At 43.0% G+C, this 25,787-nt stretch overlaps 1 protein-coding gene across 8 annotated transcripts; it reads right to left on the bottom strand.

Moving 5' to 3' along the window:
- Nucleotides 1-3,338: 3,338 nt before the first annotated feature.
- On the bottom strand, nt 3,339-24,891 carry ZKSCAN3 (zinc finger with KRAB and SCAN domains 3). 8 transcript variants are annotated; one of them, XM_058432269.1, is made up of 7 exons: nt 24,789-24,891; nt 22,464-22,511; nt 14,900-15,363; nt 13,404-13,551; nt 11,545-11,627; nt 11,115-11,238; nt 3,339-9,415 (listed from the first exon to the last, which is right to left on the bottom strand). In XM_058432269.1, the coding sequence occupies exons 3-7, from the start codon at nt 15,299-15,301 to the stop codon at nt 8,556-8,558; spliced, it is 1,617 nt and encodes a 538-aa protein (XP_058288252.1). In that variant the 5' UTR covers nt 15,302-15,363; nt 22,464-22,511; nt 24,789-24,891; the 3' UTR covers nt 3,339-8,555. The 8 variants fall into 8 exon arrangements, with proteins under 8 accessions (XP_058288252.1, XP_058288253.1, XP_031997316.1 ...); XM_058432270.1 differs by lacking the exon at nt 24,789-24,891 and adding an exon at nt 24,476-24,668; XM_032141425.2 differs by lacking the exon at nt 22,464-22,511.
- Nucleotides 24,892-25,787: the final 896 nt, after the last annotated feature.

Genomic DNA, 25,787 nt, shown 5'->3' with positions numbered 1-25,787 from the left:
ATACATAAAAAATTTTTAAATCGATAAAACAGGTAAACCTCTAGCAAGACTGGCAAAGATAAAAAGAAAGACCAAATCACTAATAACAGGAATGAGAAAAGGGATATTATTACAGATCCTGCATCCGTTTGAAGGATCATAAAGGTAGATTTGCAAATTTGCACTCACAACTTTGACAACTTAGAAGAAATGAACCAATTCTTCAAAAAGTCCAATTGGCCAAGATGAAACAGATAGTTTGAGTAGTCTTATAATCATTAAAGAAATTGAATTCATAATCTAAAAGTTTCCAAATCATCAGGCCCAGATGCCTTCATTGGAGAATTCTACCAAACATGCGAAGAAAAATTAGCACCAATTTTACAAAACATGTTCCAGAAAGTAGAAGAGGAAAGTATACGTTCCAACTCATTTTATAAGGTTAGAATTACTCTGATACCATAAGCAGACAAAGGCAGCACAAAAAAGAAAACTACAATCTAGTATCCTTCATGAACTTAGATGCAAAAGTTCTCAACAAAATATTAGCAAATTGAATCTAGGTATTTATAAAAAGAAGTATACACCATGACTAAGGGGGATTTTTTTCCATTACAAAAGGTGGTTTCAATATTTAAAAATTAATCAGTGTATTTCATCACATCAACATATATACATATAACAGAAATATTGTATAACCATACAATTGGCACAGAAAAAGCATTTGACAAATCCAACACCCATTCATGACAGAAACAGCCCACTAGAAATAGAAACTTCCCACTTCATAAAGAACATCTACAAAACATTTACAGATAACTTCATACTTAACAGCAAAAGACTATGCTTTAACCATAACATTGGCATCAAGGCAAGAATGTCCACTCTCACCACTCTTATTCAACATAATACTGAAAATATAAGCCAATGCAATAGGCAAAAAATGATTAAAAGCATACAGATTGCTTGTAGATTTCATGTACACACATAAAAGAAAACAAAATACAAATTGGAAACAAACCTGCTCCTATTTGCAGATTATATAATTGTGTACATAGAATATTCCAAATAATCTATTACAATTTTTGAATCTAATACAAAATATAGCTAGAACTAGTAAATGAATTCAGCAAGGTTGCAAGATACAAATCAACATGCAAATAACAATCCTATTTTTATGTACTAATAATGAACATTTGGACACTGACATTTAAAATGCAAAGCCATTTGTAATCACTCCAAAGATAATGTAGAAGTCTAACAAACATGTACAGGATCTGTATGCTGATAAAATGCTGAAGAAAGAAATCTGAATAAATGGAGAGACATATCATGTTTGTGGATTAGAAGATACAACATGGTGAAGATATCGATTCTTCCTATGTTTATAGGTTTGACACAGTTCCTATCAAAATCTCAGCAAAAATTTTTGTAGATATAAATTTATTCTAAAATTTGCATGGAAAGGCAAAGGACTAATAACTAAATTTTGAAAAAGAATAAAGTGAATCACTGTACCCAATGTCAAGGTATACTATAAACCTACAGTGATCAAGAGAGTTGGATATTACAGGACAGACATATAGTTGAATGAAACAGACTGGAAGACCTAGAAATAGATCCAAACAAAAATGCCTAATTCTTGACAACGGTGCAGAAGCCACTGAATGGAGGAAGGATAGCTTTTTCACACAATGGCGATAGAGCACTGAACATCCGTAAACCAAACAACAACAACAAACTCAAAATGGGTCATGCGCTAAAATAATACCTAAAACTTGAGACCTCTTAGAAGCATCAGAGCCTAGGGCTAGGCAAAGATTCTTAAAATTGACATCAAAAGCATAATTCATTAAATGAAATGTTTATGACTTTGTATTTATCAAAATGTAAAATTTATGCTCTGAAAGACCCTGTTAAAAAGATGAAAAGACCGCCGGGCGCAGTGGTTCACGCCTGTAATCCCAGCACTTTGGGAAGCTGAGGCCGGTGGATCACGAGGTCAGGAGATCAAGACCAGCCTGGCCAACATGGTGAAACCCCATCTCTACTAAAAATACAAAAATTAGCTGAGCGTGGTGGCATGCGCCTGTAGTCCCAGCTACTTGGGATGCTGAGGCAGGAGAATCACTTGAACCCGGGAGGCGGAGGTTGCAGTGAGCTGAGATCATGCCACTACACTCCAGCCTGGTGACAAAAAAAAAAAAAAGATGAAAGCTATGGATAGGGAAAAATATTTGCAAGCCAAGTCTTTGACAGAGGACTTGTAACTAGAATATAAAAAGAATTCACCAAATCTCAACAGTTAAACAGCAAACAATTTAAGTAGGTATGGGCAAAAATCATGAATACACATTTTGCTGAAGAGTGTCCAACAATGGGCAGCTACTTGCGTCATTCACTGGGCCATTTATCCCCCAGTGAATAGCGTCTTCCAGGCACCCTCACTCACAAGGTTGCTTAACTTTTTTCTCTTCATTGCAAGTTTTCCCCAAACTCTTATAAGCTGAATGTAGACACTTAAAAGAAAAAAAAAAAACAGATAAAAGAAGTTTTGTGCAGACATTTAAAAGGTTACAATAGCAACTGTCAGGAGAGCACGTAGTCTGTTGGCCGGGAGCTCGCGGAGTGCCAAGTAAGGTGGAGGAGTCCATCATGCAGAGTTAGCTGGAGCACCAGAGAATCTTCTTTCCTTAAAAAACTGAGGTTGCGATGTAGGCCAGAGAGAAATCAAGGGAGCACAGAAAGACCTGTTCCACACTGGTAAGCACAGATTTGCACTTTCATTTTTAAGTGCAAATCATCCACTCAGTCATAACAAATTTTTTTTTTTTTTTTTGAGACAGGGTCTCGCTGTGTTGCCTAGGCTGGAGTGCAGTGTCACCATCACAGCTCGGCTCACTGCAGCCTAGACTTCTGGGCTCAAGGGATCCTCCCACCTCAGCCTCCTGAGTAGCTGAGACCACAGGCATGTGCCACTATGCCCAGCTAATTTTTTTAATTCTTGAAATTTTTTGTAGAGACAAGGTCTCGTTATGTTGCCCAGGCTGGTCTCAAACTCCTTGGCTCAAGCCATACTGCTGTCTGGGCCTTCCAAAGTGTTGGGATTAGAGGCATGAGCTACCATGCCTGGCCTGCAACAAACTTTTAATAACAACTAAGGCATTGGGCAACTGGGTTCAATCCTACCTAAAGTAACTTAACCTCTAAACATTCATCAGCAGGTGGCATATGATATTGGATCCTGGAGAGTCTATTCACATCCTATAATCTAGCCAATGCAGTATAGGTATCAATACAATGGGAAGACTCTTACTCCTTCCTTCTTGCCCACCACTTAGGCAAGAACATGTGCTACCAGATCCTGAGAAGTCTCATCATGTGTCCTATCCAGTCCTGTGGGAGCACATCTGTCTTTCTTCTGAAAGGGCATTGTAATGTCACCAGCCCCATGTTTGGCACCAATTTGTCAAGGAAAAGCTAGCATATAGTCATGTGTCACTTAATGAAAGAGGTTATGTTTTGAGAAATGCATCATTAGACAATTTTGTCATTGTGTGAACATCGTAGAGTGTACTTACACAAACTTAGGCTGTTACTCCTAGGTTACAAACCTGTAGAGCATGTTACCATACTGAATTGTAACCCAATGGTGTTTGTGTATCTAAACATAGAAAAGGTACAGTAAAAATATTATTATAATCTTTTTTGTGTGACAGTGTTTTGCTTTGCCACCCAGGCTGGAGTGCACTGGCCCAATCATAGCTCACTGTAACCTCGAATTCCTGGGCTCAAGTAATTCTCCCACCTCAGCCTCCTAAGTAGCTAGGACTACAGGTGCATGCCATCACACCCAGCTAACTTTTATTTTTGTTAGAGATGGAGTCTCGCTGTTTCCCAGGCTGGTCTCAAACTCATGGCCTCCAGAAATCCTCCCACCTTGGCCTCCCAAAGTGCTGGGATTACAAACATGAGCCACCACACCTAGCCTGTCATTATAAATTTATGGGGCCACTTTTGTAGGTCTGTTATTGACCAAATTATCATTGAGCCAAGTGTCATTATGCAGTGCATGACTGTATTTGATCAGAAAAGAAATAAGCCCTTTCTGGATTAAAACAGTTCAGCTCTCTATGTCTTTTTCCCACAAGATGGCATCAGAAGAAGCCATGTGACCATGTGACTGCAACACATATGGTGAAACATTTTGCTGCTGAGGAGCTGATGTTGTTCTGCAGATAAGCAGTTTATAGCTTGCAGTTATACCTTAAATGGGGAGAGGTGGAAAGCCTCATTCCTCATCAGAGGAAACTGTCTCAGGACAGCCTCCATGGTAGGTAGGGCGGTGTGTGAGAAATGGCATTGTATCAGCTCCTCACACAACCTACCATGCACTCATGTTCCAGGTGAGTTATAGGGCTTACATCAGCTGGTGTTAAATCCTGGTCTATGTGGCTCATATGAAGAGATGCAAGTTGCCAGGCAGCCATGGTGCAGTCATTCCTCTGAAGGAAGAACTATTAAGTCGGCACCCAAGTGAGAACAGAAATGGATAAAATACCTTATAAGACAGAAGATGGTTTAGGTCTTATGTTCTTTGGGGGCGGAGATAATGTCTTGTTCATCTTTGATTCCTTAGCACCTGACCTAACACAATCAGGTTTGCTGAATGAATGGCTATAAACACATAATTTCTTTAGAAATAAGGGAAGACTTCTATATCTGGAAATATGAATATGAATACTTTGGTCTCTGGCACTCAGTGTCAGGAGGTTTTATGTTATGTTAATAACACAAAAGAACAAATAGAACCAGTCAATTTTCAGAATCATTCATGTATCAGGAACTCTGCTAGATGCTGAGGATGAAATGGTGATCTAGTTGTTTATCTCTTGTCCCTCAGCCTGCCTCATACCAGCCGTTCCTTATCCTGATCTGTAAGCAGGGTAGGGAGGCTACAAACATTATTTCCCAGGCTCCTACTGCCAATTGGAAGAACTGACAAAAGGGGGAAGCACGGGTTAAAGGTTTTAATGCTTTACTGAAACTGTTATACTGTAGTTTTAATGTTGAAACTATAGTATTGTGATGGCCAGTTTTATATGTCAATTTGACCAGGCCACAAGGTGCCCAGATATTTAGTCAAACATTATTGTGAGTGTTTGATTTTGGATGTGATGAATCATTGCATCAGTAGATTAGGTAAGGCAGATTGTCCTCCCTAATGTGGGTGGGCCCCATCTGATTAGTTGCAGGCAGGAAGAAAACAAAAAAGATAACACTCCCTCAAGGGGCACTCTTCCTGCCCATCTTGAGGTGGGACATCAGTCTTTTCTGGCCTTCAGACTCCAACTAGAACACTGGCTCTTCCTGGGTCTTGAATTTGCTGGCCTTTGGACTGGAGCTCACACCACTGGCTCCGCTAGGTCTCTAGTTTGCAAATAGGAGAAACTAGGACTTCTCAGCCTCCACAATCATATGAACCAATTCTTTCCAATAAATAAAAATATATATACAAACACATATATATTATGTATAATATACATAAACCAATATTATAAATATGTATACACATACAGACATATACATACATATATAGACACAGATCCTATTGGTTCTATTTCTCTGGAGAATCCTAATATATGTTCAGAAAGTTTGGAAATCATGCAATGCATTTTTCTCAATTTAAGAATCCACTCAAACAAAGTAACCATATGGTTTATTACTATAATACAAATAATATACATTAGGATTTGTTAGATTTGTGTCCCTAGATCCCTGAAAATCTTGAAGGACCAAGCCTTGGAAACTAGCATAAAAACAGGACTTGGATAGTTCTATAAAGGATTTTGGATGATGATTCAATTTCTACTAAACAAAATACATAGAGCAGGAGATAATATATCACAATGCCCAAGTCATTAACTATGAAAGGTGACCAGAAAAGTCTTGTTATATTTGAATTCCAGAGTTTTTGACTGATATTATAAACATGGAAGAGATTGCTGATGCCAGAAACCGAGTGAGAAATGTGAGTAGATGCAATAATGAAAGCATATTTCTACAATAAGGAGAAGTGATACTAACAAAAAAGGAACTGTCTTTCCACAGTTGTCACACTCATAAGGCTTCTCCCATTGTGGGTTGTCTGGTGTTTGATAAGACCTGAGCTGCGACTGAAGCCCTGGCTGCGTTGTTCATTTTGTTAGTGCACTTCTCCTTATTGTAGGAATAAGGTGAAGCACTTACACAAAAGTTTGCAGCAGAATAGTCATTTTGAAATACTTTTGTAGAAACAACTCCACTGAATGTATATGTAATAGATACTACTTGTATAATGCTGACTAAAAATTTTCTCACTTGAATTCACAAGACTAAAATTTTGACTATCATGATGGGGAAAAAAAAAAGATGGTCTACACAGTATGTTTAACAAAAAAGTAGATAGCCTGAGGAATTAATGGTTAAAACAGTCATCATGAACAATTGACATGCTGTTACCACACAGGTGATTTGGGAATCAACGTATAAGAAGACCAAGACAGACACTAATAATGGAGTTCTGAAACCGTAAGTGATACGTGGGCCAGGCGCAGTGGCTCATGCCTGTAATCCCAGCACTTTGGGAGGCCGAGACAGGTGTTATCAAGAGGTCAGGAGATCGAGACCATCCTGGCTAACACAGTGAAACCCCGTCTCATCATTCTCAGCACACTATTGCAAGAACAAAAAACCAAACACCGCATGTTCTCACTCATAAGTGGGAATTGAACGATGAGAACAGTTGGACACAAGAAGGGGAACATCACACACTGGGGCCTGTTGTGAGGTGGGGGGAGGGGGGAGAGAAAGCATTAGGAGATATGCCCAACGTAAATGACGATTAATGGGTGCAGCACACCAACATGGCACATGTATACATATGTAACAAACCTGCACGTTGTGCACATGTACCCTAGAACTTAAAAGTATAATAAAAAAAAAATAGCCAGGCGTGGTGGAGGCTGAGGCAGAATGGCATGAACCTGGGAGGCGGAGCTTGCAGTGAGCCGAGACCGCGCCACTGCACTCCAGCCTGGGTGACAGAGGAGACTCCGTCTCAAAAAAAAAAAAAAAAAAAAAAATTTAGTGTGAATCCATTGAGCTGGAGAAAGTATGAACTTAAAAGGAATAAGTTTTGATGCAGTTTACTATACAGTGTGTGTTGGGTGGTAGGGTGGGGCAGGATAGTGTCTATTGTTTTAGGAGGCATTGGTTAGGCCCGAGAGAACTAAATGGGGAGAACTAAGATACTGAGCATTAGAATATTTATCATTTCATTCTGACTTGATGACTGATTTTCACATTGTCTGAATAGGAAAGGTTTTCCTTAAAGAGTAGCAACAGGAAAACATTAAAGAGTGAAATTTGGGCTGGGTATGGTGGCTTACGCCTATAATTCCAGTACTTGAGAGGGTGAGGCAGGAGGATTGCCCAGGACTTCGAGACCAGCCTAGACAACATAGTGAGACCTCATATTTAAAAAAAAAAAAAAAAAGCAATTCCATGGATGGCACACATTCATAATGATTTAGTGATAAGCTGTTTAAGGCATTTGCACTAGAATAGAATTCCTAGCCTGGTAAAGAAATGTGGATTCTTGGCTGGACATGGTGGCTCACGCCTGTAATCCCAGCACTTTGGTAGGCTGAGGCAGGAGGATCACAAGGTCAGGAGATCGAGACCATCCTGGCTAACACAGTGAAACCCCGTCTCTACTAAAAACATAAAAAATTAGCCGGGCGTGGTGGCACACACCTGTAGTTCCAGCTACTCAGGAGGCTGAGGCAGGAGAATCGCTTGAACCCAGGAGGTGGAGGTTGCAGTGAGCCAAGATTGTGCCACTGCACTCCAGCCTGGGCGACACAGCAAGACTCCGTCTCAAAAGAAAAAAAATGGATTTTTTCAGTCACAGTAACCCTGCCATCACCTCTGCTCTGCCTATGTACTTGGTAAGAAATACACTAGATTAAGTCACAATCTAGGTCAGAGAACTGGAAACAAGCACAAATGGCCTTGGCGAGAAGTTCTTCAGAAATCTGGATAACATCAGATTTTCAGATCTATGAAGGTAATCTCACTGGTACATTCAATAAACATTTACTAGCACCTGTGGAAAAGGCACAGAGGGGGATATAAGACTTTATGAATCTGACCAACTGTGGAGGATTCATTGCAGTCAAAAAGAATGGTCAGAGAAGCAGCCCCCAAATCACAACCATCCACCCAGTAGACATCACAAAGTGCTGGTTTAGGGCCAGTAGCCAGTCTAAACATCCATTTAATTCCAGTGGGAGAGAACAAACCGTTTCAGGTCTTACTTCTTCTAGACAACTCTCCCATACCCGCCTATCAAATATGTTTTGATTACAAACACCTTCTAGAACTTAGAAGATAATTTGTCTAACCCAGTCTATGTTTTCTAACACCTGATAATGTGTAGTAGTAAATAAAGCCCAGCCCACAATTTCTATAGTTGAGACTCCAGGGGGAGTGGCTTCAGATTAGTGACAAATGAGCACCAACTCTGGCATGGGTCACTGTGATAGGATGTTTCTCCCAACGTGGCTTCTCTGATGTTGAACAAGGTATGAAATTCGGGTGAAGCCTTTTCCACATGCATTGCACTGATAGGGTTTCTCACCAGTGTGGATTTTTTGATGTTCAATGAGGCCTGTATTCTGAGTGAAACTTCTTTCACACTCATTACATTTATAAGACATGGGAGTTTCAACATTTTCCAACTGGCTTTCAATCCTACTTTTCCAGGCCTCTCCCTGCTCAGGTTCCTGAACATTTTTATCCCCAGTATGGATCCTCTGATGTCTCAGGAGATGTGAACTTCGCCTAAAGGCTTTGCCACACATACTGCACTGATATGGCTTCTCCCCAGTGTGGATTCTGTGATGTTCAAGGAGGCTGCAGCTCTGGCTGAAGGTCTTCCCACAGTCATCACACTCATAGGGCTTCTCCCCAGTGTGGGTTCTCTGGTGCTTGATAAGGTCTGAGCTGTGACTGAAGGCCTTACCACATTCTTCACACTCATATGGCTTCTCACCGGTGTGGACTCTCTGATGAATGACGAGGGCGGAGCTCCCAATGAAGGCTTTGCCACACTCTTCACATTCATAGGGTTTCTCACCAGTGTGGATTCTTCTGTGTTTACTCAGGCCTGAACTTTGAGCAAAACTCTTTCCACATTCATGACAGATGTGCCGCCTCCCTCCTGTGGCATTTTTCTGCTTTCTTTGTAGCCTGCCCTCCTGTTCACCAGCTTCTGTACATGTAGGAATCTGGGCAATGTCTTCTCTCAGGTGGCACAATATCCTTCCATGCTCCTTTTCTGGAAGCTCCTCAGCTGGAGGCAAGTCCCTGCTCTTAATCTGTTTTTCATCACCTGAAACAACAAATAACCGGCAACTGTGGGTTATGCCATGGAAGGAAAGCTCTGTGATGAGTACCAGGGAGGCAAGAATTACAGAGGCCTATAAATGTCTGGGTTGAGGATTTAAGTGCTAGAATAAGGATGGGAATAAAAGGGGAGAACAGGAGTGCTGGGGAGGAGAAAGACCTAAGAATGGGAATGGGGCCATTGGAAAGGTACACACTGGGAGTGGAGGGAGTGGGTGGAAGATGGTGAGGATCCAGGAGTATGCTGGGGATATATGTGGTTGTTCTAAGTTCTAAGAATAGTAAGGCAGGGCCATGCACCTAGGATTAGATACTAAAAGGGTTGAACAGAAAGTGACAGTAAATGGAGCAAGTGGAAGGATTTCTGAAATTCCTTTGAGAAACAGCGATTGGGAGGCTCAGGCTGGCGGATAATTTGAGGTCAGGAGTTCAAAACCAGCCTGGCCAACATGGTGAAACCCCATTTCTATTAAAAATACAAAAGTTAGCCAGGCATGGTGGTGGGTGTCTATAATCCCAGCTACTCAGGAGGCTGAGGCAGGAGAATTACTTGAACATGAGAGGTAGAGGATGCAGTGAGCCAAGACTGCACCACTGCACTCCAGCCTGGGTGACAGAGTGAGACTCCATCAAAAAAAAAAAAGAGAAAGAAAAAGAAAGAAAGAAAGAAAGAAGAAAGAAAGAAAGAAAGAAAGAAAGAAGAAAGAAAGAAAGAAAGAAAAAAGAAAGAAAGGAAGGAAGAAAGAAAGAGAGAAAGAAAGAAGGAAGGAAAGAAACGAAACAGCGAAAGTGGAGACTCAGAAATTGGGCACTGATCAATGATATGATAAAGACAGTTGTCTCACTTCATATCCCAGGCAGAGACAGGGTCCCCAAACAGAACTGGATTCAGTGCTGTGAATCTGATGCCACCAATGAGCTACGTGGCCTCAGACAAGTCAGGCAATCTTCTCAGCCTCCGCACCCTCATCTCTGAGGTCAGGGTCTATAGTCAATGTCTAAGGACACTTCTCTCACACTCTGTGGTCCCAAGGCCCATTTCCTGAAGAGGCCTCCCAGTTTTCCTCCTCAGTTAGGGATAGGAACAGGAGGACATCAACATTTACTGGGCATCTCCTATGAGCCAGACCTGTACTCGGGGTTGTATCGACTTCAACCCATTTAACTTAACTAGAATACTGGCAGGGAGAGGAGAAAGCAAAGTCAGAAGGGATAAGCAGGCCAGGTGCAGTAGCTCATGCTTATGCCTGTAATTCCAGCATTTTGAGGGGCCAAGGCAGGAAGATTGCTTGAGCCCTGGAGTTTGAGACCAGCCTAGGCAACATAGCAAAACTCCATCTTGACAAAAAATAAAAATTAAAAAATTAGCCAAGTGTGGTGGCGCATGCCTTTAGTCCCAGCAGTTTGGGAGGCTGTGGTGAAAGGATCACTTTAGCTCAAAACGTCGAGGCTGCAATGAGCCATGACTGCGCCACCGCATTCTATCCTGAGTGACTGAGCAAGACCCTATCTCTCAAAAACAACAAAAACAGAAGGGGTAAGGAGCTAGTCAGTTACAGGCTTTCAGAAATGGTGATTGTGAATCCAAACATAATAGGGCTCAACAGCTTCCAACAGCTCAACAGGTTCTAATATACAAAGAATGCCAAGAAACCTTAACAGAAATTAGTGTCCTTTAGTCTTACCCAGGGAGACCAGGCTGCCATGGTTCTCCTGCTTTTCATCTCTATAGAGATTCCCCTGAGATGAATCCTGCTGTGTCCATTCAGGGGTGAGGGTCAGGGCCACATCTTCCACTTTCAACAACCCCTAAAACAATAGGTAATCCCATTGAAGAAGGGGCTGACCAAAATGGTGGAGTAGAGAAGATCTGGGAAGCACCCCCAGCCCCCATCCCTGCCAACAGCTGGTAATAAACAGGAAAAGCCTCTTAAGTGGGCATCTAAATAAAGTTAATGATAAACAACCTCGAGATAGATGAAAAATTGCAGATTCCATTTGAGATCTGTATGGAGGATCTAGGATGGGGGTAGAGGGGAATGGGGAGTAAGGAGTCTTCACAGGAAGCTCAACAGTAGTGAGGGGCATTGGGGGAGGGATAGGGCTCCAGCTCACCTGGGACTCTGGAGTAAGCCTAGAAGCTACCACTGCATCTTCTCTGCAGCACCCTCCATGGGAAAGCATGGGGACCTGGAGAACTAAGAAGGAAAGAAGCTCTGGAAGAGATGTACCCTGGCATTCAGCCTCCCTGCCTTGTGGAATCTAAGTTAAATAACTGGATTAATAGATTCCTATCTCACTTGATTGAGACCAGGAGTCTGAAGCTGCAATGAGCTGTGATTGAGCCAGTGCACTCCAGCCTGGGCAACAAAGTAAGACCCTGGCTCTCTAAATAAATAAATTCCTGCCAAACAAGTTTATACAGAGTGTGCTCCTTTCCAAAATTCCTGGTCCCTACCAGCTCCAATCCTATGGCTAAAGATGTCTGTTGTGCTCTGCAGATACACGAAAACAATGCAAAAAGGCAGGATCCTTGTGAGCAGTTGTGAAATAAAAAGAACATAAAAAACAAAAAAGCTTTCCATTTGAAGATCCTTTGAATTTTGCTAGAGATAGGAGGAAAAATTGGATTTTGGATGAGTATGTCCTTAGTAGCCGTTAGGGTGCTTTTCGCTTTGGATTTGAAAAGCTAAGAGGGGTCAGACAAAGCTGGGCTATGAAAGGCAAAGTAAGGGTCTGGATTTATACAACGTACTGAAATTCAAGAGAGAGAAAAGTAAAGAACTTCAGGTTTCCTTATTATTCCTTATGTAACTTCAGGAAGCACATATATATTCCTCATATATTCCTTATACATTCCTTATATAACTTCAGGAAGCATATATATTCCTCATATATTCCTTATACATTCCTTATATAACTTCAGGAAGCAAATTTTTAAAGGGGCACAAAACAGGTGGTTTAGGTTAGAACCTCTGTTGAAAAATAAAGATCGCACGTTGGCTAGAACATCACAGTGATGTGTATCTTGGGAACTTGTACATGTGTTTAAGACACATGAAAGGACATCTCAGAACACATACAGCCATTTCCTATGCAGTGAATTTCATATTACTTTAATAACAGATCCAGGATTTAGAAGATTTATACCCTTTAATTTGCAATAGTCCTATAATTTGTGAGATTGGCTGGCTGGCTTTACAGATTCTGTTTACTTTCTGCATAGGACTTCCCACTGTCATACGAATTGTATTGTTAATGTGTTTATTTACCATCTTCCTCACTTAAATGTAAGCTCCACTGGGGCAAGAACAGTCTCACTGACAGTTCCATCCCCAGAGCTAACTGGCCGCCGCACTGGAGGCCTCCATAATTACAAGTTAAACAAAGAAGAACAAAGACAAGTAGCTGGTATACACAAGTGTGGTAGCTTACACCTATATATATCCCAGCACCTTGGGAGGCCCAGGCAGGAGGATCACTTGAGCCCAAGAGTTTGAGACCAGCCTGGGCAACACAGTGAGACCTCATATCCATAAAAAATTATTTAAAAAACCAGCCAGGCATGGTGGTGCACACCTGTAGTCCCAGCTACTCGGAAGGCTGAGGTGAGAGGATCGCTTGAGCCCAGGAAGTGGAGGCTGCAGTGAGCTGAGATCGTGCCACTGCACTCCAGCCTGAGTGAAACAAGACCCTGTCTCAAGAAAACAAAAACTAATACAACAAAACAAAACCCAAACAAGAACCAATTCTTTCCAAACCTAAGTTTTACTAATATCTTATTTACTATGTCCAGTCTTGGTTGAAAAAGCTTTCCATCATTATGTTGGAAATACTCCTTTTAGTCTCAGTCTTAAATGAGAGTTGATCTGTGATGGGCATATAAACTACCTATCAATGAATTTTGTTGGCTATCCTTAAATGAAATTGGATGAAGTCTGCAGAATTCATACTGTCTAGAAAATAATCCTTACCTCTGTCTTGCAAGGGCTGGGATCCCAGAGATTCATGCTTGAGCAGAGCCTTCATTAGCTGAAACTGGCTACTTTGTGACGCTGGAGCTGGTGTCAACATTGCCATCTTGCAACAGAGCAGTTCTTGCCCCTGGTCAACACCTGAAACCTAGAAATCATTTGTTCTTATTTTCATGTTTTCATCAAACACTTCCATAGAACTACCTAGGTGGCTGGCACTATTTCCAAGAGCATTATAAATGTTAACTCATTTAACACAGAAAACAACAATCTTATAAGGGAGGTATTATTATTATACCCATTTTACTGATAGGGAAATTAAGGCACAGCCAGTTTAACTAGCTAATCAGTGGCAATGCTAGGATGGGAGCTCAGGTAGAATGATGCCAGAGCACATGTTCTTATCATTACTCTATGCTCCTTCACATACACATTTGTGCTTTTATGAAAACCCGTTGGAAATTGGTGCAAAATTCTCAGAGAATATTAATACATTTTATTATCTGAAAAGGGGATTACAATCTCTAGTTTATGGAGTTTGGGGGACCCAAACAACATCACAGTATGTGAAATCACCTAACATGGCCTGGCATATATGTCCTCATTAAATGTAGCTTTCCTTCCAGACATTTATAGTTATTATAAAATTACAGTTTTCCAGTTACTTTCTCATGTGCAGCTCAGAATTTCCCACATCCTTTATAAAGAATGAAGCTAAGAGACTCGCACTGACTTTCCACTGTTACAGGCCTTGGGTGCAATAGACCCAAGTCAAGAACCTTGGTATCCAGCTCACCGTTTAGAAGGCTCTGGCCACACAGGTCCTCTGAGGGTGTGTGCACAGGGACACAGGATGATGCAAAGAGGACATAGTCTCATAAAACAGGGAAGAACATGGAGGTAAAAGTCAGCCCATTTTCTACCAGAGGTTCATAACCAGTGGTCCATGAACTCCTTCCCACGTAGTCCATGAACTTGAACAGGACAAAAGCTAATCTTATTTTTAACTAGTCTTTAAGAGAAAGTTAGCATTTCCTTCAATTATGAATGGAAGCAACAAATCAATGCAGCATAAGCAGTACCCAGGACTTTGCCACCAATAGAACCTGCAGATGTTTTTACATCACATTACAACCAAGCAAATAGATACTTATACACTGCTCTGTAATTGCCAGTTATAAGCCCTGTCCGTAGGTCTTATTATTTAGTGTACTAATAAAAAAAACACATATATGACTTTAATACAAATTTAATACTTTGCAAACTGTATGTTGATATGACTGCATTCTTTTGTAATCCTTTATGGTTTCTTTATGTATTTTAAAAAAAATTATTCTGAGAAGGAGTCAAGGGACTTCACCTTACTGCCAAGGAGGTTCACGGTACAAAAAAGAGATGGAGAACTCCTGGATCTTAAAGGAATGCCCCTCACTCCGATCTGGGATTTCAGGAGGAAACAGACCACAGCGCTCAGATACTAAACCTGTTCTTTCTACCTGCGGCGCCGGTTCATCCAGCTGCTTCTCCAAATACTCCAATAGCACCACCACCTCCTCCCCGCTCCCTGGATGCTTCTCCCGCACCCAGCTCTGCAGATTCCCCGGCAGGATGGTCAGGAACTGCTCCAGCACCAGCAGCTCCAGGATCTGCTCCTTGCTGTGCATCTCAGGCTGCAGCCACTGTCGGCAGAGCTCTCGGAGCCGGCTCAGCGCCTCGCGGGGGCCTGCAGCCTCCGGGTAGCGGAAGCCTCGGAAGCGCTCGCGGCAGCCCTCAGAGCCCAGATCTGGGCTACTGGGAAAACCGGCCTCTTCTTCCTCCACCTTTATGACCAGAAGCTCCATCTGGTCTTCTGTAGACTGAGCATCCAGGGCTGTGCTTTCACTTAATTCTCTAGCCATCCTAGGCCAAGGCAGTACTCAGGCATCACTCTAGCTTCCAGCGCTATTTCTGCAGAAGACCCCTGAAAGGTGGGAAATCATTATTAACCAGTAAACTTGCAAGTAGTCCCTTCTCTCCTGCCCAGGATCCCAGAGACATCTCTGGGGAACTGCTGCAGAAATTTCTCCGTGTTCAATGGTTCTGCAGCTTAATCCTCTACACCACCCCAAGCCTGAATCCCATAGTAAGGTTCCCAAAGGATGTCCTGGGGTGATCCTGGACACCCCCAAGCCCTGACTAATCAGGAAAAAAAAACTGAAATTGGTGAGGATCCAGGGCACTTCCTGGACTCTCTAGGAAGCTCCTCTCAGTGACTTGCTCAGAGTTATCCCATTAACAACCAGGTCTGTGGCTGTCTAAATTCTAAGATGACCCTAACAATTTCCTGCCCTAATCCTCAGGACTTTCAATATGAGATAGCAAGTCCAGACTGACTGGACTGATCCCAAGAGCTGAATTCTACCGACAACCTCAATGACCTCATAAGCAGATTCCTCTCAGAGCTTCCAGTAAGAGCCCAGCCCTACCAACACTTTGGCTTTGGCCTGGGAAAATCCTAATACTGAACTCAGCTGAGCCTGCCTGGCTTTCTGACCTATAGAACTGGAACAAATAAGCTGATTTTTTTGTTTGTTTGTTTATTTGTTTGTTTTGAGACAGAGTCTCGCCCTGTCACCCAGGCTGCAGTGCAGTGGCATGATCTCGGCTTGCTGCAACCTCCACCTCCCATGTTCAAAAGATTCTTCTGCCTCAGCCTCCCAAGTAGCTGGGATTACAGGTGCGCACCACCATGCCCAGCTAATTTTTGTATTTTTAGTAGAGACAGGGTTTCACCATGTTGGCCAGGCTGATCTCGAACTCCTGACCTCAAAAGATCTGCCTCAGCCTCCCAAAGTGCTGTGATTAAACACATGAGCCACTGTGCACAGCCCAGATTTTGTTTTAAGCTGATAAATTTGAGGTAAATGTTATACAGCAATAGAAAACTAATACAGTTGATTCTATATCTGCGGGTTCTGCATTGAGAGATTCAACCAACCACAGCTGGAAAATATCTGGGAAAAAAACAATAACAAAAGCAACAATTAAAAAATACAAATAAAAACACAATATAAAAAGTATTTATAAAACATTTACATTGCATTTGGCTTATAAGTAATCTAGAGATTATTTAAAGTGTACAAGAGAAGCTGAGCCTGGTGCCGCACTACTGCAGTCCCAGCTACTCAGGAGGAAGAGGCAGGAGGATCACCTGAGCCCAGGAGTTCAAGGATGCAGTAAGCTATGATTGTGCCTCTGTACTCCAGCCTGGGCAACAGTGCAGAGACCCCATCTCTTAAAAAAAACATACGGGAGGATATGTGTAGGTTACAGGAAAATACTATATGCCATTTTATGTAAGACTTCAGCATCCACAAATTTTGGTATCATTGGGGATCCTGGAATGAATCCCCCACAGATAGTGAAGGATGGCTGTACCAGGTCTTATCAGTGGTCAAGGTACTGCAATAAGGGGAAGAAGAAAGAAAAGATAGAAGGCCCTGGACAAAAAGAAATAGGACTGAATTAAACCTTGGCTGCCTGCTAGTGAGACCCTCAATTATATCTTAAGTGAGGCTTGCCCAAAAAACTGGCATAATATTCACATTAAAATTTAGCTGAAAGTAGGGTTTCTGCAGGCTCTTCTGATCTTTGGGCTGGAGGCCCTTCAGTTTCTCTCAGAAACATCAAGGCAGCCGAAAACATCACCAGGCCCTTGCCCTGGAGAGATCATAGGCTGCCCCTGGTCTTTGCCACCTCCTCAATCTGCCACTCTCTTTCTTCCCCTTCAAGACTGAACTTCTTGAAAGAAAGCCCTCAGTCCCTGATTCTAGTGCTCATCTCCCACTAAGCCTTCCACACACTGTAGGCTGCAATTGCCAACACCACTAAGATTTCGCATGCAGAAGTAACCAAAGGTGCTTCCCTCAATTCCCATTTTCCATGGCCTCTTCTCAGGCAACTGGGCTGAGGATACTGTCCACTTCCAGAAACTCACTTGTCCTTATTTCAAGAACCTTGCTTTCTCCTGCTTTCCTCCTTCCTGGTTCTTCTCAGCTCCCATCATAATCTGGTTAAGTGTTCTGAAGCCAGGTTTCCTGAGGTCATCATAATCCTGGCTTTACTACCTACTAGCTCTGTGCCTCCCTTTCCTTATCTGTAACAGGGATAGTGATAGCAGATAGGGCCATTGTAAGCATTAAGTAAGTGAGTGTATAAAGCTCTTAGAACAGTGCCTGGTGTGTGGTTTTAAGGAACATGGCTGTGCTGCAGCCAGGCAGGCATAGGCCAAGATAAACATCCTGCATGACTCAGCAGGATTGGAGTGCAGGTACACAATTCCATGCATTATATAATCACAGTTATGTAGCCACAACCTGGGGAGGCTCATCACCCGGCTCTAAGATACTACTGTTTGTGAGGTGTACAAATGTGGCACTGACACTGTGAAAGAGCTGCTGAGTAAAGCCATGTCCCATCTACCTGCTGTCTCTTGAGTGTTCTTCCAGCTCCCTGCCCCCCATCCATCCACTCCCCTCGGACCTCAGCTGGGGCTCGAACCTGACATTTGGCATAGTGAGCAGGATGAAGTGAGTGGGTCCTCAGCCCCCAGGCTCCCGGATCGGCTATGCAGCCGCAGCATGAGCTGTGGCACCCAGTGGCAGCCGTGCTGCAAGGATGGGCTCTGGTGGAAACATGGGCGGCAGTGGACAGGCCCTCCACAAGTGTAGAGAAGGTGCTGAAGCACCTGGAAGTGCACAGGACCAAGAAGGAGTGTGCCTTTGCCAACAGAGTCAAATGGGCATTTGTGACTGTGCTGCAGGAAGGGCATGCCCAGTCCCTGCTGGACGCAGTGCAGGGAGGAGGAAGAACCTCCATTACAGGCTCACCCAGTGGTCTGCCAGAAAATAGAGCATGAACAGCCACTGGGCCCCAAGGGTGGGCTTAGAGACCCCCTACCATAGTGAAGCACACTTCTTATAGTGCTTGTACCCCCCACTGAGTTGTGGGAGTTAGGCAAGCAGTGCCAGCAGCATTTGGGGGAGCCCCTCCCTGCCTGAATTCTCTCTCTCTGGGACAAAGGAGCTGATCCATTTCCTGCCCCGCCTCTGAGATGGAAAAGCTGGCTTTTTTAATTAGTGTGGTCTGATGCTGGTGAAATACCAGAAACTGTCAGTAGATGGCAGTTGTATACAGACTTAGTGCAAGTCATTTGGGAAAAGGATATTGCTGGGCAACTAGGTCCCGCCGGAGCGTTCCAGCTCAAAGATTACCTGCTGCAGTCAGGCAGAAATGTAAAGCCTTTCCTGTTTGATTGGGAACTGACCAAAGTGCCAGGCTTGGGGGGACACCGGACAACCAAAGGCAATATGTAGACTCGGCAATCCACTGGTCCCTAAACCTGAATAAGTTTCTGGGCAGAGCTGCATTTATTGACGGGTTATGAAAGCTGGTCAGTGAAAGTGAAACCTGTATCTTTGGACCTTGGCATCGGCCGCTTGGCTCCCAGCTTATGCACTGTGGATGTCTTTCTCACGCCTGAGGACAGGCTGTGGGTGGATGTTTTGCACGGCTTGGCAGCTGTCTATCACGGATTTGATAGGCCACTTGACAACAGAACTGGGATGGTGCCACTGTGTGGTGGACTTGGCCAATGCATTCCTCTTAATTGACATTGCTCCAGAGAGCCAGGAACACTTTGCCTTCATGGGAGGGTGACAATGGACTTTCACAGTGTTGCTGCAGGGATATATGCATAGCCCCAACATATGTCATGATCTTATTAATGATGTTATATTAACCTCTGACTCTCTTGCAGATTTAGAAGCAGCAACGCAGCCTCTTGCATGGAATTGGGATGACGCGGCTGAAACCACCTTCCTGGCAGCCAAACAGGCTATTAGGCAGGCACAAGCCCTACGGGTAGCTGATCAGGGGCACCCATTTAGACTTGATGTGCATGTGACCAGATAGTTTTGACTGAGGCTTATGGTATCGCACAGAACTCTTTAGAATGCCAGTAGACTTTTGGTCCCAACTTTGGAAGGGAGCTCCGCTCCGGTATTCCTCGACAGAGAAGGAGTTAGTAACTGCATATGCTGCCCCTTAGACTCATGACAGCCTGGCAGGATGGGCTACAGTCGTCGTGTGCATGACTTACCCAATAGCAGGGTGGGTATGCTCATGGGTAACAACTCACACACTGGGATGGCACAGACATCCACTTTTGCAAAGTGGGGTGCTTAAGCCTACTTGGAACAGCAAAGTATGCTAAGTCAAGTCCCTTAGCAGCACAATTACAAGAAGTCTCAGAACCTACAGTCCTAATGCAAGATAAGGCTATGGAACCTGAGGCACCCCTAGACCCTCAGCCTTCACCTTTGAAGGAAGGGCATCCCCGCATTCCCAGTGGGGCATGGTACACAGATAGGTCTAGCCAGGGTGCTACTGCTGCCTGGACTGCTGTTGCAGCCCAGCCTAGTACTGACACCCTATGGTTTGATACCAGGTGTGGACAAAGTAGCTAATAAGCTGAACTCAGGGCAATGTAAATGGTGATCACCAAGAAGGTGACACCTATGGTAATCTGCACCAATAGCTGCGCAGTTTATCAAGGCTTAACCTTGTGGCTAACTACCTAGAAGTTACAGAAGTGGCTAGTCACTGACCCATGTAGGGCCAGGCCATGTGGCCAGACCTATGGGAGAAAGGATGACTTCCTCCACCCAGGTATGGGGACAAACAGTAACCTGTTGTTGCCTGCCCCAGTGCCCTAAAGGTAGGGAAGCAAAAACCCTGGCTTAATATATAAAGCAACATTGGGGTAACATCACCATGTGGTGATTGCCCGCTATAACCTGAAATTATTGCTCCCTGTATTACTACTGTGGCCCGAATGCCCAGAGCTTATGTGTCAGGCTTATGTGTCAAGCCTCTATGTATACATTGGGCCTGTGTGCCCAGAGCCTATGTGTCAGACTTATGTGTCAAGCCTGTGTGTATGTATCAGCCCTGGGTGCCCAAAGTTTATATGTCAGGCCTGTGTGCCAAACCTATATATTGGGCCTGTGTACCCAAAAACCTATGTCTCCCTCGGCCAAGGGGGTGGAGTGTAAGGTAAATGGATGTGCTTTGGTCAAGAATAGGCCGAGGCAGATACGCAGGCCAGCGTGACTCAGCAAGTTTGGAACGCAGGCGCACCACTCCACTTGTTATATAACCTGTTTGTGTAAGCTCATACTTGGCTCACAGCCACTATTGTCTGTAAATGGTATAACTGCCCTGCTGACGCTGTACATAGGACTCGTGCCCAGAGAGAGAAAAACTGCTGACCCTGTAAGAGAGAACTAGCCATCGTGCAGACAGACAGACGTGAGCCAGGAATTAACAAGCGTGCCAAGGAGTACAGCTGTAAGTGTGGGAGTGGCAGGAGCCATAGAGCTGGTTGCTGAGAAGGGCTGCAGTCGGAGGAGGCAGCCAAGACAGAGGCAGACGGTGTGAGAGCTGCAGCAGCTGCTGCTGAATAAAATCATATTTTACCTGCCTACAGCCCCGAGTGTTCTTTCAACTACCTGCCACCCATCCAACAATTCCCCTCGGACCTCAGTATGGGCTGGAACCTGACACTTGGCATGACAGTGGTAAGTACCATATACATATTGGCTAATACTATAATTCACTGGTCTTTCTTTTTTAAAATAAGAGCAGGCCTGGTGGTTCTGTTCTTCACCTTTTCTTTTCTCTAGCCACACTCTTCCCCAGAACTATCTTTAATCACTCACAAGGTTTTAACTTCTATTTCTAGGCTGTAGACTCCTGATCCCTATCCTGAGCTGCCTCCCAGACAGTCCTATATGGAAATCTTGCAAACAAATTCAATTGAATATGCCCCAAATCAAACTAATTTTCTTGCTTCCTAATCTACTCCTTCCTCAGTATGGTATTCTCTAGAAACAACAGCACCAGCCACCAGGTTTCCTCAGAGTCATCACTTTGTAATGGATGATTTCTGTATTTTAGGAGGGAAAAGTAAGATATTCTGAAAGAGAGCCTATCCCAGAAGCCATGAGACCTGGGCCTGATCTAAGAGGGAAGGGAAACCTGAGATTCCCGTGAACCAGCTGGGACTAGATTTTAAACTATAAACGAGTGACTGCAAAATTATTTGACTGGACTCAGATGTCAGTAAGTCCCTCTTTACTCAGTGGAATGGAGAGGCTAGAAAATGTAAGGCTGGGCCAGGCGTGGTGGCTCATGCCTGTAATCCCAACACTTTGGGAGGCCAAGGTGGGCGCATCATGAGGTCAAGAGATCGAGACCATCCTGGCCAACATGGTGAAACCCCGTGTCTACTAAAAATACAAAAATTAGCTGGGCGTGGTGGCATGCACCTGTAGTCCCAGCTACTTGGGAGGCTGAGGCAGGAGAATTGCGTGAACCCGGAAGGTGGAGGTTGCAGTGAGCCAAGATCGCACCACTGCACTCCAGCCTGGCAACAGAGCAAGACTCTGCCTCAAAAAAAAAAAAAAGAAATGTAAGGCTGGTAGAGGTTACAAAGGGAAAAACAATTCCAAGTCTGTATCTTCCTGAACCTCTATTCCTCAGTGCAACTCTCTACAGTTCAAAGGATAGTAGGGAGTAGAAGGAAATTAGGAAACTGAGAGAAGCCATTGATTGCCACAAATGAAAAGTACCAGAAAATACTTCCTCCTAATAAGCTGCCACAAGAGATCTGGGGTACTGCTACATGAGCTCATAATACCAAAATAAGTGAGCCTAAATCTAATCTAGTCTTTAGATCCAAATACCAGTGTACAGGTGAAATATAAGAGCAAATTACATTAAAGGCTTTCAACCTTTGTTACATATTAGAATCACTGGGGAGCTTTTAAAACATCCTAATGCCTTGGGTACAATCAAGATCAATCAGGCTGGGTGCAATGGCTCACACCTGTAATCCCAGCACTTTGGGAGGCTGAGGCAGATTGCCTGGAGTCAGGAGTTCAAGAACAGCCTGGCCCATATGACGAAACCCTGTCTCTACTGAAAATACAAAAATTAGCTGGGCGTGGTGGTACATACCTGTAATCCCAGCTACTTGGGAGGCTGTGGCATGAGAATCACTTGAGCCTGGGAGGTGGAGATTGCAATGAAAAAAAAAAAATCAATTAAATCACTCTCTGGGGGTGGGACTCAGCATCAATAACTTTTAAAACTTTCTAGGTCATTCTCATGTGCAGTTGAGTTTTAAATCTAATAAGTTAAAGATACTAAAAAGAAGCAATTGACCAAATCCAGAATGTGAGGCATTTTATAAAACAGAAGGTTCAAGTTCCTCAACAAATAAATAGCATTTTTACCAAAACGAGTGGGAGGGAATGGGAACTGTCATAGATTAGGAGACTGAACAGACTTATCAAATAAATGCAAATGGTGAACCACATTCGGACCCCACTGAAAACAACAACTGTAAAAAGACTGTAAAAAAAAAACTGTAAAAATATTTGAGACAATTATTTGAAAATCAAGATAATGATATCAAGGAATTACTGTCAATTTTGTTGCGTGTGATAATGATACTATGATTATATTAAGATAAAAGTCCCTGTATATAAGAAATTGACACTAAAGTACTTGTACTTGTGAGTGAACTAAAATGTTTCCATCTGCAATTTGCTACAAAATGAAAGAGAAGAGAGGGATGAAATGAGGAAAAAAAAGAAATAAAGAAAGAGGGGGAGAGGGAGGGAGGGAAAGGAAGACAAAGAAAGGAGGGAGAGGGAAACAAAGAAGAGAGGGAAAGAGGGAGGAAGTAAAAGGGAAGGAGGGAGACAGAAGGGAAGAAGGAGGAGAAGGGAAGGAAAGAGAGTGGAAAGGAGGGAAAAGAAGAATGAAAGAAAATGAACAACAGATGATGGCTGAAGCTGAGTCATGGTTATATTGGTGTTCAGTGTAATATTCTCTCTACAGTTAAATGTGTTTAAATTTCTCTCCAAAATTTTAGAAAATTAAATAACATCTTAACTTCTTTCCTTCCTGAATAATACAGTCAAAAAGCATTAAAGTAGGGTCAAGGAAGGCGAGAGAGAGCCACAGCCCAACCCAGAGTGAATCTGGAGCCCAAGTGGAATGAGGAGGGTGTCCACGGTGGGGAAGGAAGGAAGTCTATGGCAGGAAAACAACACTGATACATTTATATCATTTATTCCACAAACTCCATTTAGGTTTCACTACCTGGCCCCTACTTGGATCTGAGCCAAACTGATCACAGTGGGAAGGCACAAGATTGGGAAATTGGTTGCAAACACAAAGTATTTATCAAATCAGTAAATATACTGAAGATAAGGAAAGGAAAGTTTCTCATTAACAGAAGAGAGTTACAAGTCTATGAAAGAATTAACCCTGTAAAATTTGGGTTGAAATGAAGGGTGTTAGTATGAAGCCAGTTTCAGGCTAGGGCGCTCCTGGAAGCTCAAAAACTGGTGGATCTCCAGCACTAAGCAGGACATCAGATTTTTGCTAAAACCAGGGGTTCTAGTCCTTTCTCACTATTAAAAACTTCTATTGTTCCTCCTAATCTCCAGCCAAGGAAAAGGTACCCCCGAGTCTTAAAGCCTTTGGGAGTTTGAGTATCACAACGTACAACACAAACCAGTTTTGGTCTTTGCTTTGGGATAGGCTCTTTTTCAGAGTATATTATTTTTCCCTCCTAAAATATAGAAATCATCCATTACAAAGTGAATTGATGAATGACAGTAAAATTGAAAGCAACCGTACAAAAGCCAGTCACTAAAGATAATGTGTCATCATAGTTATAAATAATAATAGTACCACTAATAAAAGCAAATCTTTAAATCATGCTTACTCTGCACCTTACACATACGAATGCATTCAATCCTCACAACAACCCAGTGAGTTAGGGAATATTATCCCCATTTTACAAAATAGTAAAATGAGGCAGAGAGAGCTTAGGAACTAGTGAAAAGTCACACAGCCAGTAAGTGGCAGAGGCAGGATAAGAACCAGATAATCTGACTCCAACATTCTGGCTCTTGGCCAGTACCACAGAATAATTTAAAGACCTTGAAACTGACCTTGTTACCAGGCAGTGCAAAAATGTAACGGCTCCCATTCTCGAGGCTTGTCTATGTGACCCATGCATCCCGTCTCCAAATACCCTCAAGAACCGACCCAGACACTCGGTAACGGCCCTAAACAAGGGACACCCATATTGGGCTCTACGCGGGAACGCCGAGGACCACTTCGTTCCGCCGCAGAGCGCCCTTCCGTCCCCCACGGCTTCTCGCAGGGGTCTCCCTCCTTGGGAGCCGAGGCTGCAGGAACTGGGGAGGGAAGGGCCTCTCGCCACAAACTCACACACACACACACACACTCCTGCAAACGCACCTCTACCCGGGGCAAAAGAACTGCAGGACCGACAGGAGGAGAGCCGCGGGATGAGATTTAACCCCACAGTGGAAGGCAGACGCCGATTCACCCCATACTCACAAAGTGCTTGAAACTAGCAAACCACCCGCAGGGCGGGGCACAGAAGCCACTTCCGGGCCTCTCTAGCCACCTCCCTGACAGACTCTGTCGTTTGCTAGCTCGGCACCTTGTGTCCCCTCCCCTTTTGCTATTAAAGAGGCTTTTAAATTTTTATTTTCCCAGCTATAACTAAGGGAGAAAGGCAAGGTGCAGAACTCTTTCCATAATTTGCTATATTTGCGAATAGAAGAGAGTAAAAAGAATCTAAATTATGTTTGCGTGTGTGGCACAAAGAAGCCCTGGAAAAATAAATCGGAAAATTAATAATGGTGGTTACCTATGAGAGGTGAAAGATCAGAAACTGAGTGAAAAGGGGGACAAGAGTGAGAAGGAAAGTGTTAGGGTGCATGTTTTAAATGTACTTTTAATTTTAGAGTTGAATGCATTGCCTAATTAAAATATGAATTCTAAATACATAAATTTTAAGGAGCATGCTGCGTGGTTTACATAAAAAATCCAAGATAATCTAACACTCAAATTATGATGATTAATAAGAGAGTTTAGCAAGGTGGCTGGACTTTTTAAAATTCATGTTCACAATCACATTCTCCATCAAAATTATAAAAATATAATTTTTGAAAGCTATCACAGAAGCAAATAAATACAAAAGATACCTGAATGGAAACATTAGAAACTTTATTCATTAGGGATAAATAGTTGAAATATATACCTATATATATGAGACCTATATATATATACCTATATATGAGACCTATATATATACCTATATATGAGACATATATATACCTATATATATGTCTATATATATGAGAACTCAATATCATAAAAATATCATTCCTTCCTAAATTGATACACAAATTCAGTACAAAGCAAATCAAGGTTCCAATTGTGCTCAGT

This window comes from Hylobates moloch, unplaced genomic scaffold (assembly GCF_009828535.3).
Source record: "Hylobates moloch isolate HMO894 unplaced genomic scaffold, HMol_V3 SCAFFOLD_20, whole genome shotgun sequence".
NCBI classification, from domain to species: domain Eukaryota; kingdom Metazoa; phylum Chordata; class Mammalia; order Primates; family Hylobatidae; genus Hylobates; species Hylobates moloch.
The sequence above is the reverse complement of the archived record's forward strand: the minus strand, read 5'-3'. Positions and strand labels throughout refer to the sequence as shown.

Coding starts and splice junctions, on each gene's coding strand:
- ZKSCAN3 (XM_058432269.1), bottom strand. CDS start 15,301: ATGGCTAGAGAATTAAGTGAAAGCACAGCCCTGGATGCTCAGTCTACA. Junction 11,628..13,403: donor CCAGCCCTTGCAAGACAGAG/GTAAGGATTATT, acceptor TTTCCTTCTTAG/TTCTCCAGGTCCCCATGCTT. Junction 9,416..11,114: donor TGGCAGCCTGGTCTCCCTGG/GTAAGACTAAAG, acceptor TTGTTGTTTCAG/GTGATGAAAAACAGATTAAG.